The 18,468-nt window shown below is 40.9% G+C and overlaps 1 protein-coding gene across 12 annotated transcripts in view; it reads right to left on the reverse strand.

Moving 5' to 3' along the window:
• Rnf111 (ring finger protein 111) overlaps positions 1–15,951 on the reverse strand; it is a 76,192-nt gene extending 60,241 nt beyond the window's left edge. For 3 of the 12 annotated variants that reach the window (XM_063265168.1, XM_039081133.2, XM_039081131.2), the window contains exon 1: positions 15,198–15,545. In XM_063265168.1, the coding sequence (XP_063121238.1) occupies positions 15,198–15,475 (278 nt within the window). In that variant the 5' untranslated portion in view covers positions 15,476–15,545. Of the gene's footprint in view, positions 1–14,416; positions 14,441–15,094; positions 15,547–15,610 lie in introns of those variants that run through there. The other 9 variants (XM_006243374.5, XM_006243373.5, XM_006243372.5 and 6 more) reach the window with 7 other exon arrangements.
• Positions 15,952–18,468: the final 2,517 nt, after the last annotated feature.

An 18,468-nucleotide genomic window follows, 5' to 3' on the forward strand; every position in this document is an offset into this window, starting at 1 on the left:
TGTGTGTGTGTGTGTGAGAGAGAGAGAGAGAGAGACAGAGACAGACAGACAAACAGACAGATAGACAGACAGACACAGAGAGACTTTTTGTTGTTTTTGAAACATCTTTTGTAGATAAAGATAGCCTGGAACTATGTAGCCTTGACCTTGCAATCCTTTTGCCTCGGCCTCCTAGTGTTGGGATCACAGGCTTGGGCCACATCACCTGACTCACAGTCTTCAGTATATGGATGGCTCCTAGCATAATCTAATGTCTTTTTAAGAGGAAATTCAGGAAAATGGGGGATGGCTATAAACATACAAATAAAAGACCATATGAAAGACCATATGAAGATACAGCAAGTAGGTGGCTAAATGGAAAGAGACAGGTCTCAAAAGAAATGGCCAACTGCTTGATCCTGAACTCTCTAACTCTAAGACATACAGTTCTGTTAAGTCACTGTAATAAACACTGTCTGAACACCTTAAATGTGCTTCAATACAAAAATAAGACAGAAGTGACCTTACTATGTTCTAGTCTAGCAGACAGGTGTGTTGGTGTAATTCAAATGCCATATGTAGGCAGTATGTCAGACACTCACTTTGAAACAAATAGCCCTGGTCTAATCCTTAAGGAGAATTATACCAGAAAAAGCTACAATGGCGCATACTTGTAATCCCACCACTTGAGAGGCTACAGACACAAATCAAGGTCAGCCTGGGCTACCTGATGAGTTCATGGTCGAAAGATGTCTCCAAAATGAGTAAAATGGGTACAGTAAAGAAACCAAAAATAGGGGGCTGGAGAGATGGCTCAGTGATTAAGAGCACTGACTGTTTTTCCTAAGGTTCTGAGTTCAATTTTCAGCAACCACATGGTGGCTCACAACCATCTGTAATGGGATCTGATGCCCTCTTCTGGTGTGTCTGAAGACAGTGACAGTGTACTCACATACATTAAATAAATAAATCTTTAAAAAAAAAAAAAAAGCCACTCTGGTAAAAGGGGGTAAAGTTTACCCTAAACTGCCAAGGCACCTGGGAGAAAGGATCCTGTGAGCTAGGGCCAAAGTTTGTGAGCAGGAACAGAGGAAGTTTAGAGATCAGATAATAGGCACCACAGTCATATGTTAGTGGAGAGCCACAAATTCCTTTGAACAGAGAAAAAGGGGATGGTTCCTTTTAACAAGTAGGAACTATCTTCAAGCACGTGAGAGGATGCTATCTTTTATCCGATGCCTGACCTTGGGAAAAGGACTTAGAGGTGGGTGAGAGGGCAACAACAACAACAACAACAAAAAAAAAAAAAAAAAAAAAGAATCAAAAGAAAAAGGAAATGTATTGAAAAGTTACTTGAAAGAATGAAAAAGAAAATAATGATAGACAATTTACATTCTTCAAAGGTATTAATTCTACTTCAAAACAGATATTTATCTACAATAATTACTTTTCGGAAAGCAAAATTGGGATGACTTCATAAAGTACTTTTTAAAAAATTAACTTATGGGCTGGAGAGATGGCTCAGAGGTTAAGAGCACTGACTGCTCTTCCAGAGGTCCTGAGTTCAAGTCTCAGCAACCACATGGTGGCTCACAACCATCTGTGATGGGATCTGATGCCCTCTTCTGGTGTGTCTGAAGACAGCTACAGTGTACTTATATATAATAAATAAATCTTAAAAAAAAAGTGAAATGATTTTAAAAAATTAACTTATTTCATGTGTACTGGTGTTTTGCCTGCATGAATGTCTGTGCAAAAGTGTGAGATCCCCTTGGAACTGGAGTTACAGCTGAGAGCTTACATGTGGGAACTGAAACCTGGCCTCTGGATGACCAGCCAGTGTTCTTCCTGCTAAACCATCTCTCTAGAATCATAGGTGCTTTTCAACATCTGGAAGACTGGATAAAGGCCTCCAGGATCTAGAAGACCTAAGACTTCACAGCAGCTTAGCTGGAAGAGGGCATTGTTGGAAAGTTCTCTACTCTCCTCATTTATCTCAGCATTAAGCCCCCTCCTTCACCCTCATCACCCTTCAGCAGTTCGTGTGTAGCACCACAAGTTAAAGGAAGGTAGAGAACACAGCCATCTTCTATGAAACCAGACAGGGCACTAGAAAAAAAAAATAAAAACTAAAAATAATGCAGGTCTACAAGGAAGTGGAGGCAGAAGCAGATCAAGGCCAGGCTGGTCTACAGAGTGAGTTCCAGGACAGCCAAGGCTACACAAGGAAACCCTGTTTCAGAAAAAAACAAACAAAACAGAGACCCAAAAACAAAAAACAGTACCTTTTGCTTTGGAAAGTAGTTTTTTCATTACATATGTATTGACCACCCATAGCTTTAACTTTTTTAAATTAATGTTTTTCTTAAAAAAACAAAAACAAAAAAACAAGATCAATCCCAGAATCTGTATAGATTGCAAACCAGCTATATAAAATGAGGTTTACATTTAAAATTTACCCTACATCTATTCTAGATGTGCTGAAAGCCATTATCATGTAAGAATATAAACACATTATTTACCATGTTCTCAATCGATACAGCCCTGAAAGTATAACCTGAACTGAAAAACATGAACGGTTACAAACATTAGCAGTTATTCACCCTACATATAAAAGTGCACACAATCATACTCTGGGAATCTTGAGTATGGGCCTGACTAGTGTCTATCATCTTGGCCAGTATTTACTAAAGCTTTACAAATTTGGACAAATAAAAAAAAAAAGGGCACACAATAGTATAAGAAATGTTTTTTAAAGAACCCAGACCCTCAGACACCACACACCAATAGTCTGAATTCTAATGCTGGTACACTTCTAGAAAGGTGTATATAATCTAGTCACCTTGTTTCACTCAAGTATTACAACTCTGTTCAGAACTTATAAAGTTCAGCTGGGCAGTGGTGGCACATTCCTTTAATCTCAACATTCAGGAGGCAGAGGCAGGTGGATCTCTGTGCCCCCACCCAAAAAAAAAAAAAAAAAAAAAAAAAACATTTAATTGTATCAGTCTCTATAAATCACTTCCCTCTCGTTATTCTATCATGAACACTGTTAGCACTTCCCTCCTAGAACACACAAGGATTATTCCAGTTTCACACACAGAAACCTTCCCCAAGTTATAAGTAAGAGACAGATGCTAAAACAAATTCATATATACTACTCCTAATGTCTCTCCTAACTTCTCTGTGGTAGCTTCGGTTGCAGGACCTTAAATGTGATGGGCAGGTCCTCACCATGACACAACTGGGTCCTGCTTATTGTTTTCATTTCCTAACTGCGGGGACTATCCTCTTCACTCAACCTTCACAGTAGCAGAGATTACTTACATGATACATGAAACAACAATCCACTATTCCATTCCTTGAAGGCAGACAAACTATGATAAAGTTAAAAAGGTACCATATAAACTCAAAAGTGACCACACATGGAAAACAGACAAAACTAAAGCCAACCAACAGTGATATTAAAATGCACTGTAATCAACTGAAAAGAGACAAGAGAAAGGAAGAAAACTGGAGCACAAAACAGCTGGAACAAACAGGAAGCAAGCAGCTGTCAATAGCTTAGAGACACTAGGATGGCAGGTAACTGTTCTGTGGTTCAGTGGTTGCCTAGCATGTCCAAGGCCCTGGCTCCACACCCAGGCACTACCAACAAAAAGAAACAGCAGAAAACCCAGAAATACTTATAAATACCATCATATAATCTCCAACAAGAGTGACAAGATAATCTTTCCAACAGCATTAGTCAAAACAACCAAAGAGCAGTAGGGGAAAAAAATGAGTCTCAGTGTATGGATCCCACCAAATACAAAACTAATCCTAAGAGCTTCAACATAAAACTTCTGCAAGAAAACAGGCAGTCAATCAAGAGCAAAAACGGACAGTTTCTTTTTTAACTGATGGACTAGACATTACTAAAATCAAAACCTTTTCCTCTTCAGAAATAGTAGTAAAAAACTGAAAAATAGTAAAGATTACAAATGCATATGCAATTTTAATCTACACACACATACAGAATGCATGGATAAACTCACGATAAACACACACCTCATGGTTACCATAAAATGGGCAAAAGACATAAACAGATGTTTCTAAAACAACAAACAATCAAACACAAATAGCCAGTAAATAAAATGCTCAGTATCTCAAAATCACCAGAAAAAAACATAAATTAAAACTACAGAAAGCTCCCATTACACATGTAAACAAAGCTAAAAGTAGAAAGAGCCAACCCCCAAGAAGCGTCATAATTAAATGCTATGCACTCTGAAGCTCCTAATTAGTTATACAGACATCTAACTTACCATCCAGTAACTCAATACCAAGTTCTGAAAACATGTACAAAAAGGTATATGGACGTTCACAGCTTTATTGATGGTTAATTTTAGACAGAGCACAGATACAAGGAGATGCCAATCAGCAGCAACATAGGAAAACCTCAGGACCTCCACTGAGGGGAACAAAGTAGACACACAGTATCTGTACTACTCCATCAAAACTAAAGGTACCTCTAGTATAGATAAGCACTTGAAATGGCAGTTCTGACCACTCGGGGTTAGGGCGTTACTTAGGGTAATTAAGACTCCAGCAATTCCCCTGTGATATTTCTACTTTATTTAAATTGCATATTCCAGGCAGACTGAGCTAAATACCAAGGAGATTTTCAAAGAAACACTCCTTTGTTTCATTTTTTTGGCATAGCAGGCACTCTGTGATCTACTATCACTTACTGCTCAGTGTAGTCAAGCAAAAGGGGCAAAGCTTTAAAAAAAACAAAAGATGCATTTCACTGCAAGTAAAATTTAAAGGCAAAGTAAATGTAAATAAATATACAACTGTGGTTAATAAAATGAACTTGTGTTCTTTTTGTTTGGAGGGTTGTTTGGTTTTTTCCCCAAAGTTCTGCTCTGCAGCCCAGGCTAGCCAAACTTGCATTCCTCTGGCTTGTTTTCCAGTGCTGGTATTACAGGCGTGCACACCACTCCCAGCTAGAAACTTAGAATGGAAGTCTAAAAATGTGTAGATACCTACAAAGTGTTTTCCCTCTGGTCACTGTGATGATAGGGATTAAATTCAGGGTCTGGTACATTTGAGTTCTAAACTGAGCTAGAGTCCAAACCCTGCCAACTTAAAAATAAATGTTAATCATGATACATGCCTGTTATTTCCAACACTCAAAAAGAGGAAGCAGGATTCCAAGCTTCAAGAACTACACAGGAAGATGATGTCTCTACACAAATAAATAAAAAGTTACAAAAGGGGGCTGGAGAGGTGGCCCAGTGGTTACAACAAGTATTTGCTGCTTTTGCAGAGATCTGGGTTCAACTCCCAGCACCCACATTGGCTGCTCATAACTATTCCAGTTACTACACACACACACACACACACACACACACACACACACACACACATGGGGGGGGGGACACGTAAAATTAACAAATCTAATTTTTTTTTCTTTTTTTTTTTTTTTTTCGGAGCTGGGGACCGAACCCAGGGCCTTGTGCTTGCTAGGCAAGCGCTCTACCACTGAGCTAAATCCCCAACCCCAACAAATCTAATTTTTTAAAGAAGTTATTGGATTGACTGTTGGTTAGAGGAACAGTTAAGATAGATGACTAGAAATCTGGAGGAAAAACACCAAATTACAGAATCTGGGTGTACACAACCCACTCATTTTCTAGAGCACTTAAAATTGTTAATAAAATATTAGAAGGAAAATATGTGATGAACAAACACCAGATATAGCACCACATGAATTTCCAAACTAAACCAACTCAAGCTTAGTAGTAGCTTGGCTGACTTTTTTTTTTTTCTTTTCGGAGCTGGGGAATGAACCCAGGGCCTTGCGCTTGCTAGGCAAGCTCTCTACCACTGAGCTAAATCCCCAACCCCCACTTGGCTGACTTTCAAGTCCACTGTAAAAAGCTAGCACACTCAGAGAAGTCCACAAAAGTAAATTGCTCCCAGTTATCGCAAAGATGTCATCAACCTTCCTCTCTTGCTGGAGAAAGGGTATGCCCTGGGGAAATGAAAACAAGCCTTGATTCTTTAGAAAGCAATATAAATATAAAAACAATTTATTTTCCAAAAGAGAAATTTCTGACTTGGCAGGCTTTGAGAAGTGGTATTTGGGTCTGGTGGCATAGCTCAGAGTAAAGGTGCTCCCTGAAAAGTAAGACCTGAGTTCTGTCCCTAGATTGTATGGGGAAGACTCAACTCCTCAAAGTTATCCTCTTTCCCTCTACATTTATACTGTGATATGCTCATATCCACACTTACAGGAATCACATACACACACATATAATAAGAAATAAATCTTAAAAGGAAATATAACTTCATAGAAAATATCAAATACTCAAAAATAAGCCATGTTTTATATTCTCTAAATAAATATTTATACATTTCTTCATTAAATAAACATTATTCTGTATTAAAGAATTTAGCTTAGGTTTTGTGAAATCAATCCACTCTTTAAATATGTAAAAAGTGCATTTGCTTACATATTTTTTAAAGATTTATTTATTTTATGTATGTGAGTACACTGTTGCTGTCCTCACCACCAGAAAAGGCATGAGATCCTATTACAGATGGTTGTGAACCACCATGTGGTTGCTGGGATTTGAACTCAGGAACTCTGGAAGAGCAGTCAGTGCTCTTAACCACTGAGCCATCTCTCCAGCCCCATGCTTACATATTTAAACCTCATTTTACCACGAAGAGCTGCAAAGAAAGCCTAGGATCATGTCAGTAATATAACTTAATCATTCTTATCCAAAGTTCATTTTTGTTTAAACAAGGTAAATGATAGGCATATCTTCATTTTAAATACTCTTCGATTCTTAATACACTGACAATTTTTTTAAATTTCACAACAAAAAGAAAGAAGGCTACAAAACTCCTGTCATCCAACTGACAGAAACTCAAAATGAAGAGAGACAATATGGCTCAGAAATCAAAGGATTTCTGCCTCAGTCCCTTTCTTCCATGATTACTCCACAACCCAACACCCTCCCCACCCCCCACTCCCCCACCCCTACCCTCAGCTAGCCCTCTCCAGGAACTGCCTGCTGGAGTGTGTAGGCTCCTGGAACTTTCACCTGCTCACTTCCTTTATGTCTTCTCAGATGCTTATCAACAGACCCACACTATCCCCTTCAAATTCTAAAAAGTTATCACAATTTTAACCTGTTTCTGAAAAATCAAACACAAAGTTACTTCACCCACTATTTTCTCTAGCTCATATCCATAATCATCTACAAACTTTACTCATTTTTCACCCCAAAGCTTAGGCAGAACAGAGTTGGCATTCAATCAGTTTTTGCTGAGTTCTATTTAAAGTAACAGAAGAATTGCAATAGTTTTGAACCTTTGATAGGTTGGTTGTACTGGTTAAATTATAAGAAAGTCCAGTTTCAGGTAACTATTTACTATAAAAAGGAAGTAGTGCTTATAATTCCTTTCTCAGGTAAGTGTAGCAATAAGGGTCGTTTAACAGAGAACTACAGTGTGGAATCTGAAGCTGTAACAGTCAAACTTTTCAATATAATTGCACTGTCTGTTTGCCAAATGCTATGGCCCATGCTGCTAATACTAGGCCTGGGAGCCTAAGGCTTCAAGGACCAACCTTAGCTACAAATCAAGTTCTAGGCCAGCCTGGATGACATGGAATACAGTGAGACCCTGTCTCAAAAACAAAACTCTCCTGCTCTGTCTTGCATTTCATACAGATCTTTCCCTATCCATGACTTTCTAATGTGACACAACTGGTCACTTAAAAAATAATAAATGTGGGGTTGGGGATTTAGCTCAGCAGTAGAGCGCTTGCCTAGCAAGCGCAAGGCCCTGGGTTCGGCCCCCAGCTCCGAAAAATAGAAAAGAAAAAAAATAAATAAAATAAATGCACACCTTGCAGAAGTGAATAGATTTTGATATTTATCACAGCTCACAACTAGGCACAGCAACAGGTAATCCTAGCCACTTAGGAGCCTAAGGCAAGTATGCAAATTTGAAGACAGCCTGGGAACTGGGGTAAGAGTGCAGCCCTGTGACAGAGCCCACCCCCACTCCTTCAGGCACCAGCAGTGCCCCATAACTATTACTTTCTCTGAGCAAAGTGCTGAGAAACCACCAGGCTCGTAACAACACTCGGTTTTCTAAGGTTAACGCTGAGTAAGATGTTCAGTTGTTCTCGAAATCACATGTGCACTTCACTCGTTCATTATTCACATCCTTTTCCTGCAGACAAGCACTACATCTCAGTAAGTAGAAGTCTGACCTAACCTAACATCCTATTTTTCACATGAAATGATACGGAACATTTTTTGTTGCTGCTTTTTGTTTTTCTGTTTTTAAGACTGAGTTTCATGTACACCACTATAATCTCAAACTTGATTATAGTGATAACCCTGCACTTCTGATCTTGTTACCTTTACTCCCCAAGAGGCACATGTCACCATGACAACAGGGTACTAAGCCTGCACTCAGGTGAGTGAGCATGCTAGGCAATCACTCTATCAACTACATCCTAGACTCTTTTTTTAAAGATAGTCTTTCATTACAGCCCAGGCTTGACTAGAATCCCCAACAGTCCAGGATGGCCTTAACTCATAACTAGACTTTCTCAGTCTCTTGAAAACTGGCATTTCATAAGCATATGCCACTATGCTCAGCCTCATCGCATGGATTACAAAGTGCATGTGTTTGAGGTAAATTTAACAAAATAATAATTCCGACTACTCATAAAGAGTATTCTTAAAGTGGCAGAGACATGGCTCAGTGGTTGAGTTCTTTCTGCTCTTGCAGAGAACCTGGGTTTAATTCCTACAACTCACACAGTGGCTCACAACCATCTGAACTACAGTTCCAGGGGATCTGATGCCCTCTTCTGGTCTGTGAGCACCAAGCAAACATTTAATATATACAGGCAAAAACACCCATACTCATAAAATGAAAAGTATTTTTTAAAATGTTAAAAATAGGATTCTTAAATGCAATAGCTTTTTAAAAGTGTATGTCTAACCATGAGTACAATGATAACACAGCTGCCAGCTGTCATCACTGTGAATACAGCAATGCTAGGGTAGTGGTCACTGTCATCACTGTAAATCCAGAGATGGCTAGGATAGTGGCCACTGTCGTGACTTATGCTAGTGCTGTTTTGTATGTTTACTGCAAATGTCCATTCCTGATGACATTATTAATACAACAAATAAAACGTTATTACTACTGTGAAATAGATTCAACCTGGCAGGCTTTTGGAAGTATACTCTACTCCTCATACATTGAGCTGCTTTCTAGACAATATACAACAGCAGGGCCAGGTATGACAATGCATGCTTTTAATCCCCACACTTGAGAGACAGAGGCAGGTGAGTCTTTGTAAACTCAAGGCCAGCCTAGTCTACATAGTGAGCTCCAGGTCAGCCAGGGCTATATAAAGAGACCTTGTCTAAATGGAAACAGACAGAAGGAGGGAGGGAGGGAGAGACAGAGACAGAGACATTGAGAGAGAAAAAGAAAGAGGGGGGGAAGGGAGAAGGCTCAGCAGTAGAATATGTGCCCATGTTCAATCCACAGCCAGCAGGAAAAAAAGGAAAGAAATACAAATATACACACAAAGAAGATAGTTTTCCTTCTATTTCTTCCCCTGCAGTATTATAATTCAAACCTAGGGTTTGGCTGTGCTAGGTAAATGCTCTACTAATGAGCTCATCTGTAGCCCCTAGTAAAATACTTATTCTATTAATGTAGCTGTATGATGTATATATGGGCACACATGTAGAGGTCAAAAGGACAACTTTCAAGAATTCAAGGATGGAATTGAGATTGCACTTTTATCCATGGAGCCATCTCACCAGCCCCAGAACTGTAACTTTTAAGAAACTAAAAGTGGGGCTGGAGAGATGGCTCAGTGGTTAAGAGCACTGACTGCTCTTCCAGAGGTCCTGAGTTCAATTCCCAGCAACCACATGGTGGCTCACAACCATCTGTAATGAGATCTGGTGCCCTCTTCTGGTATGTCTGAAGATAACTATGGTATACTCATTTAAATAAAATAAATAAACCTTTAAAAAAAAAAGAAAAAAAAGAAACTAAAAGTGGGGGGTTGGGGATTTAGCTCAGTGGTAGAGCGCTTGCCTAGCAAGTGCAAGGCCCTGGGTTCGGTCCTCAGCTCCGGGGGAAAAAAAAGACTAAATGTGGAACTATTAGTGAGTGACTTGAGATGCTGATTATTTTTTATTTTTAGCATTCTGAAACTGATTTTTAAAACCATGTTTAAACAGTAGCTGGTTCAAAAATAAATTTAAAATATTGCTTGCAAAAGGCAGCTTAAATTGTAAAAAATAAGGTTGTGCATGGTGGCCACACACCTTTGATCTCAGTATTAGGGAGGCAGAGGTAATGCACTATAAATTCAAGGTCAGCTTAGTGTTACAGTGAGAGGTTGTCTCAAGACAAAGAAACAAAAAAACATTTTAAAAGATAAATAATAAAACATTTACACACACACGGGTGGTAGAATGGCTATGAAATACACGAAAAGGTTATAGGAACTGCCTGTAACTAGACACTCCCTAGTTATACCAGTGCTGGGAAGGGGAGGACAGATGAATCCCTGAAGCTCATATAACAGCCAGTCTAGCCTACTGAATGCCAAGCCAATGACAGACCCTGATTCCTCCCTTACCTCCACCCCAACTCCAAAAAAACTAAGGGAAACTGAATATGTGATGGGCATTCTTAGTTGTCAATTTGACCACATCTAGAATTAACTAAAACCCAAGTGGCTGGGGACACCTAGGAAGGACTTTTCTTAATTAATGATTCGAAGTGGAAAGACCTACCTTTAATACAGATCTTTTGAGGTAGGGAAATCCACCTTTAATCTGGGGCACACCTTCTGGTAGAAGCCTATATAAGGTCATAGAAAAGAAAGCTTTTGTTCTTTGCCTGCTTGTCCCCTTTTTGCTAGCAAGTTCATTCTTTCACTGGCATTAGAGCCTACTTCTGGATTCCAGTGTATACTGAAGACATCCAAGTAATACTGATATCTTTATACATCAGTACATGCTGAGATAGTCAGCCTCATGGATTGAACTACTACTAGATTCTTGAGCTTTCCACCGGTAGACAGCCACTGTTAGAACTACCTGGACCACAGCCTATAAGCCATTGTAATACATTTCCTTTCTATATATAAATAGATTCATTAAGTTCTGTTCCTCTTGAGAACCCTTACTAATACATCATCTGAGGACCAATACTCAGGGGTATCCTTTGGCCTCCACATACACATGAACATGCAGACAAGAGAAGACAGATAAGAACTCTACTATTGAACCTTGTCATCCAACCTCCCCGCCCCCTTCAGTGCTGGAGACTGAACTCAGGCCCTTGAAATTTTGAGGTAACCACTCTACCCTGGAGTTAAATCTCCATCCCCTTTTCTCACTCTTTAGTCTCTTCCTCTAAAATCTATGGACATGTTCCTACGTAAGTAAACATAGTATCACATTTATCTCATCTGAGATTAAAAAGTGGCTGTACCACCTTTCAATCTATCCAAGAAGCCCAATTCCATTCTTCCCTACTGCATGGCCTTATTTTCTTCAAGGCAATCACCACTAATTAAATTATCCTGTTTATGAGGTTGTAACTCAACCAAATGTCAGTGTCAGTGCCTATAACATACATATAACACATACTTCAAGTAAATCATCATGGAAAACCTCCATGTAAAATATCAGCTCTGCTACATTTCTATCATCTGTAGCTTGCTTTTCATCTGATGGCAATTTCTGAGTACCTACAGAAACCCAAGAGAGAATAGAATAAGATGGTAAAATATAATTCTGAACTTTGCTAAGCAATAATCACACATTTCTGAAAGGAAATTAAGTTATTTGGGACTTCTGTTTGTTTGAGAGATTTCTCTACATAACCCTGCCTGACCTAGAACCCACTTTGAAAAAACAAGCTAGCCTCAAACCCACCTGACAGTGCCTCCTGAGTGCTGAGATTAAAGCTCTCAGGATTTATTTTCCCATGTGCACCAGTGCCTGCATATATGTCTGTGTGAGTGCGCTTAACCGCTGAGCCATCTCTTCAGCCCCTCTCAGGGACTACTTTTAAGATAACATTAAGCCAGTTATGGTAGCATAGGCCTTTAATCTCAGCACTCTTCAGGCAGAAGCAGGAGGATCTCTAATGAGTTCCAGGCCTGGTCTACAATAAAGTTCCAGACTATGGAAGGCTACATAGTGAAAACTTGTCTCAAAAAAAAAAAAAGGATGTCATCAGAAAGTCTCATTTTTATAAACAATGTAGTAGCCCATACTATCCAACACCCAATAGAGGATTAGAAATTCAATGTACTTGACAGTCAGTGGTAGCACACACCTTTGATTCCAGCACTCAGGATGCAGAGGCAGGAAGATCTGAGTTTGAGATTAGCCTGGTCTCCAAAGTGAATTCCAGGGCTACACAGAGAAACCAAGAGGGGGCGGGAAGGAAGGGGGAGGGGAGTAGGAGGGAAGGAGAAGGGGGGAGGGGTTAGGTGGGAGGAAAAAAAAAAAAATCAAGGTACTTTCTGGCTTTATAGTGAGTTTAACCTGAGATGCCTGAGAGCCTGGTCTCAAAAACAGGGATAGGGGTTCGGGTTTGCAGGGAGTATTCATATTTTAGAACCTCCTGAAAGTTGTAAAAGATTGGTAAAGCTGGATGTAGCAGCTCACACTTGTAATCTCCAGCACTTCGGTGACATAAGAGCCAGCCTGGGATTCATGATGAGAACCAGGTTATAGTACACTTCCATCTCAGGAAAACACAAAACAAACAAAACACTCTGAGTAATTTCTCCAATGGACAGAATTATCTACTACCACGAACGAATACAGCTTCATCATAGGTGAAGCCTATGTATGTGCTTTACTTTGTATACACTCATCATTTATACTCTCCACAGAACCATTTCTTTCTAGAGATCTGTCCTGATAAATCTAACAGTGAATAGTGAAAGAACTAAAATTAGAAGCTATTGAATGCGGCGCACGCACGCACACGCACCCAAAATCGGAGGCTAGAAATGAACATTCATGAATTTTATACCCAATTTACTAATTGAGAAGGCTATAACCTCAGGAAAGGTTAACAATAAACTCATAGATCCAATGTACAGCAACCACACTACACCTATACAAATCTAAGAAATCTTAATGTTAATTTGTTTGTCCTGTCAGTCTATTTCCCTGTATTAAGGTCCCAGTCCTTGGGGTTGGGGTAAAGGCAGGGGCACATATACCTAAGCTATACTTAATGCACAATACCACGGGCCCTTTATTACCATGGCATTTCTAACACTTAAAGCTCTAAATGTTTTTTTTTTTTTTTGGTTCTTTTTTTCGGAGCTGGGAACCGAACCCAGGGCCTTGCTCTTCCTAGGCAAGCGCTCTACCACTGAGCTAAATACCCAGCCCCTAAAGCTCTAAATGTTTTGATACAATGAGTTTTCTATTTCATATTTTCAACTTGAAAAAAAAAATGTACTCAGATGTACCTGCTGAAAAATGTGCTGCTCCTTGGCTTTATGCAAGTAAACTGCTGTTCTCTTAGAACACAGTAGAACCACGTCTCAGTACCTCACAAATACGAAGCACCAAAACAAACAAACAAACAAACAAACAAACAACGTGCTCAATATAACCCCAGCTAGCACACATTCTTCATTAAACCTAATTATGTTTATTATAGCTTTCTTCAAGTACAGTCTCTAGACCCAAGTACAATGACAGAAACCTTCAGTCCCAGCTCCTCAGGAGGCTGAGCAAGTCAGAGCTGAAGACTGACTATTTCTAGTGAAACTATTTCTACTGAAACATCTGGGATACAAGTGACCAATACACTGAGACCAAGATGGAAAGATAACAAAAGAAAACACACATAGGACACTCAACCCTGACCATTAAGAAAAAACTATCCTCCCTAGTTTTCCCCAATATCATTCAGCCAACTCACAAATGTCCTCCGTAATTTTTTCAAATGCTACAGGGAATCTTAGGTTACAAGCAAACAGGATACAATGAAATGATTTGTCCATGGCCACACCCTAAGAGAGTATCAAACGTAATATACATAATTTGGGGGTAGGTATTTAAAATAGGGTCTAGCCTCTACCTCCCAAATATCAGGATTAAAGGCAACTTGAGCCTTCACACCCAGCACTCCTGTTACAAAAGTAATATTTAAAGCTAAATTATTTGTTTCTCTTCAAATTAGAAGAGCTTCCTTATAACCTATGTCACAATGTAACACAATATTACAGTTACCAGTTTCTACATAAACATTTTTACTAAAAGAAAAAAAAACCCACTTAGTAACAAACTAACAAAATGTAAATCCAGACCTGGAGAAATGGTCTGCAGTCAAGAGTGCTTACTATTCTGGCAGAGGACTCAACTTCGGGTCTCAGCACCTACACAGGGCAGTGCAAAACCTTCCTTAACTCCAGCTCCAGAGTAGTAGATCCTCTTCTGTCCTCAGAGGCACCTGCACTCACATGTAAGGACCCATACATATACACATACAAAGAATTTTTGGGTTTGTTTGGTTTTTTTTTTTTAATGTAGATTCATCCTGATAAAGCTAAGTAAAATCAGAATTATGGAAAGAATATCTATATAAAGTCAGAATCGCATGATAGTTATTGCAAAGACAAATGTTAAGGATATGGAACCTCTGTTCATCTTTTATCCGATTCTGCTCTTTTTGGTTAAAGAGGTCCCCCAAAACAAGAAAATTAAAGATAACACGCCAAACGAAATAAAGTTTGGATCAAGGCAGGTTCAAGAGCTTTCAGAACTCTTACAATGAAGTCTGTCAGCTGGCTCTCTCACTGCTACTCAGGAGTTCTAAACTCACTCTGTACATAAATCAAGGAACAGGAAAGCTCTCAACAATACAATGGAGTCAAGCCCACACTACAGACACGAGCAAATTAAATGAAGACGCTATGACTTCCTGGTATTCTTTTTTTTTTTTTTTGACCCTAAAAACTCACACTTGTTTTAAAACATTATCTATAAAGCTCTATAATCTAGGAAGTGTGGCGACAAACCTCTATTTCTCCAGAACAAAACCCGATATTTCCACCGCACCACTGCTGACTCCGATCAATTATCTAGGCAGGATAAAGAAAACATCTTTTTTTAATGACTAACCAGCCAACTCCACACAATATCAGACGCGCCTGTCTTCTGCTCCGCGGACTGCGCGTGCCCGCCCGCACCGGGCGGCTCCCGGCTCCGGCCGGGGTTACCTTCCTCACTCCATTGTCACCCCCACTCCTCGGCCCTGAGCCCCCGTCCTGCTGGCGAGCGGCGGCCACAGGGAGCAATCCCCTCACCCACTCCCTCCCAAGAGGCTGTGGGTGTGTCCGCGGGCGGACTGTCGCCGGGACACAATGAGCCACTCCGCGCCACCCGAGACCAGCGGTCATCCCCCTGTCGCCGACCCCGGCCGCCCGCCGCGGCCCTTCCTCTTTCTCCCTACTGCTCGGCCCCTCCCCCGCCGCGCGCAAGCGCCGCCGCGCCGCTCCCCTCCCCCGCACCCCCTCTTCCGCCGGCTCCCTCACCCGAGTCCGCAGGCCCCGTGCGGCCAGGTCCGGGACTCGCTGGCGCGGGCTGGCGAACAGCGCTCGGCCGGGTGACGCTGAGGCGGGCCGGGTGGCTGTCCTCAGGAGGGCGTTTGACAACGCCGCCGCCGCGGAATGTGAGGCTGCGCCCGGCTCGGCTCGACCCGGCTCGGAGCACCCGATCGCGGCCCACGCGCGCTCGCGACCCTGAACGGCCGGCGTCTCTACGCCGCGCAGCCCCAGCGCCCCGCTACCATCGCCGCCGCCGCCGCAGCCTGGGCCGGCCCTCCCCGACTGCGCGAGCGCGACACCGGGGGCCTTTTACGACAGTTCGGAAAGCGAGCGCGTCGAACCCTCACGCCCTCTCACAGCAGCATGTCTGCGCATGCGCGAACCTGCGGCCGCCCCTGCCCGCCCCACTGCGTCCCAGTCCTTCCTCTTTGCATTGGCTTTCGCGAACTGTTGGCCCAGTGGAACGAAGTTAAAAATAAGCTGATTGCGTTCACTTTCTTCCGTGATTTCGAACTCAACAGTACTTCGACATAATTCCGCCTACATCCTGGTTACTTTTTCTCTAACTAAAAATTATTTCAGCTTACTGACTGCACTTGTCGTGCTGTTAAACCAAAAACATGGGTTAGTGTTTTTCTCAGCAGATGATACCCAAAACAGAGATCTCATCTCATTGTTGAAAGTGAATTCAAGTTAATTTCCAGAATCATTTCAAGCGTAGTATTAGGTAGCCTGGGACCTCTGGCTATACAATTGCAGAAGACGTCTAATTATCTCTCTCTCTCTCTCTCTCTCTCTCTCTCTCACACACACACACACACACACACACACACACACACACACACAAAATTGCAATGTTTTATTATGTGCCCTAGAAAGACGTAAGGACAAAGCATGGGCTCTGCAGTCAGACAGCCTTCCGGTGAGAAAGCAGAGTGAGGGTGCCCAAGCTAACTTATTCACACCTTTACAAATCTCATTTTCCTTCTTTATAAACCAAGATAGCGGTATATGCTTCAAAATGACCTTGTGAGGTCAAATACGACGATTTACATAAAGTACCTTATATTACCAATTAAGTACTTAACAAGCATTAATCCTTTCCCTATACATCAGCTCCTTGATAGTTTTCTTCACTCATGTTCTCCATATTTAGTGAAGAAGGTCGTTCTTTTGGTTTGGAGAGAGAGAGAGAGAGAGAGAGAGAGAGAGAGAGAGAGAGAGAGAGAGAGAGAGAGAGAGAGAGAGAGCGCTTGCACCTGAATTAATGCAATAGCCTGGCTGTCCTGGAACTCACTCTTGGAGACCAGGCTGACCTCAAAAGAGATCCACCTGTTTCTGCCTTCCAAGTGCTGGGAGTATTTTTAAATTATAAACGACGAGGAAATGGAAGATAGTGGATTCAGATTTCCTTAGCGTCCCTAATTGCTGCCCTCTACAAGTAGACTGAGACTATGGACGCCCGGGACTTGTTACTGACTCATGATGTCTCAAAACTCTGTATCTGTCCCTCTTTTGTTGTTGTTGTTGTTGTTGTTGTTGTTGTTGTTGTTGTTGTTGTTGTTGTTTTCCTGAATCTTTTGACCTGCATTCTTTAATAAGAATGTGGAGAGACTTGCCACATATGACTTTTTAACACTTGAAATAAAGCAATAACTACATCAACTTTCAGAACTATAGTACACAAATGTGAAAAGCCCAATACTTTTTACTATTGATTGTATGTTAAAGTAATATTTCTACTTGTTTGGGTTAATAGGCTATCAAGGTGGTCTATTGTGTCTTTTACAAAAAATCATACACGATATTAATATAAAGATCAGAAGAGCCCATTATTCAGGTGTATTGATTCTGAAATCAACTCCAACATGGTATTAGCCTGGGATTTTAGCTACACATCTCAGAAATACACACATGCCAAAATACAGATGGGATAATTCCTTCCCACTTACTAATAACATCAGAGATGATTTTTTTTAATCATCCTAACTCAATGGGGATAAATATCTACTAAGCAGAAATACAGGATATAGCTAATATGTCCTATTTGCACAGGATAGCTCTCCATGACAAAATTCTCTATACCAAAGCTTTCTTCAATTGTTTGCTAGTTTTCTTTTGGGGTGCTTGGGATCAAACTGAGGGCCTCATACATGCTACCACTAAACCATTCCCAGTGTTGGCTTAAGGAAAACTAATCTGAATAGTGAGACCCTGTCTTTAAAAAAAAAGCATAATATGAATACTGATTATCAGACTTGAGTACTAGGATACCATAGAATTAAGCGATGCCTGCCTTTAACTTCAGCACTCAGTAGGCAGAGTCAGGCAGATCTCTGAGCTTGAGTCCAGCCTGTTCTTCAGACTACAGAGTGAGTACCAGGATAGCCAGAGCTACACAGAGAAACTCTGTCTTGAAGGTGGGATGGAAAGAGGACAAGAGTGCCTGTGAGAGACAAAGTAGGATGACAACTGAGTAAGAATAAGGAGAGTAGGAAAGAAAAGGAGAAGAAAGATGGTGGCCAATGGTATGTAGAGATAAAGAAGACATTCCAGCTCTTCGGGATTTATGGTGATGGGTAAGTGGTTGAATGTTCATGATGTTCAAGAAAGGCAGGTTAACAAAACTTAGCTTCTTGGGTTGGGGACTTTAGGCTAAGAGGCAGGATTTATCTATTCTGGTCAGGTAGAGTTTTAGAATGTCTACCCAAAGGGTTGATTCCAGTTGGTTGTCGAGTGTGTAAGTCTAAAACTGAGGAGACTGCTAGACTAATGATGGAGATTTGGATTCATTAACTTACCTGACAGTTGAAGCAATAATGTTGGTGAGGTCAACCAAGGTAGAA

Source organism: Rattus norvegicus, chromosome 8 (genome assembly GCF_036323735.1).
Source record: "Rattus norvegicus strain BN/NHsdMcwi chromosome 8, GRCr8, whole genome shotgun sequence".
NCBI lineage: Eukaryota > Metazoa > Chordata > Mammalia > Rodentia > Muridae > Rattus > Rattus norvegicus.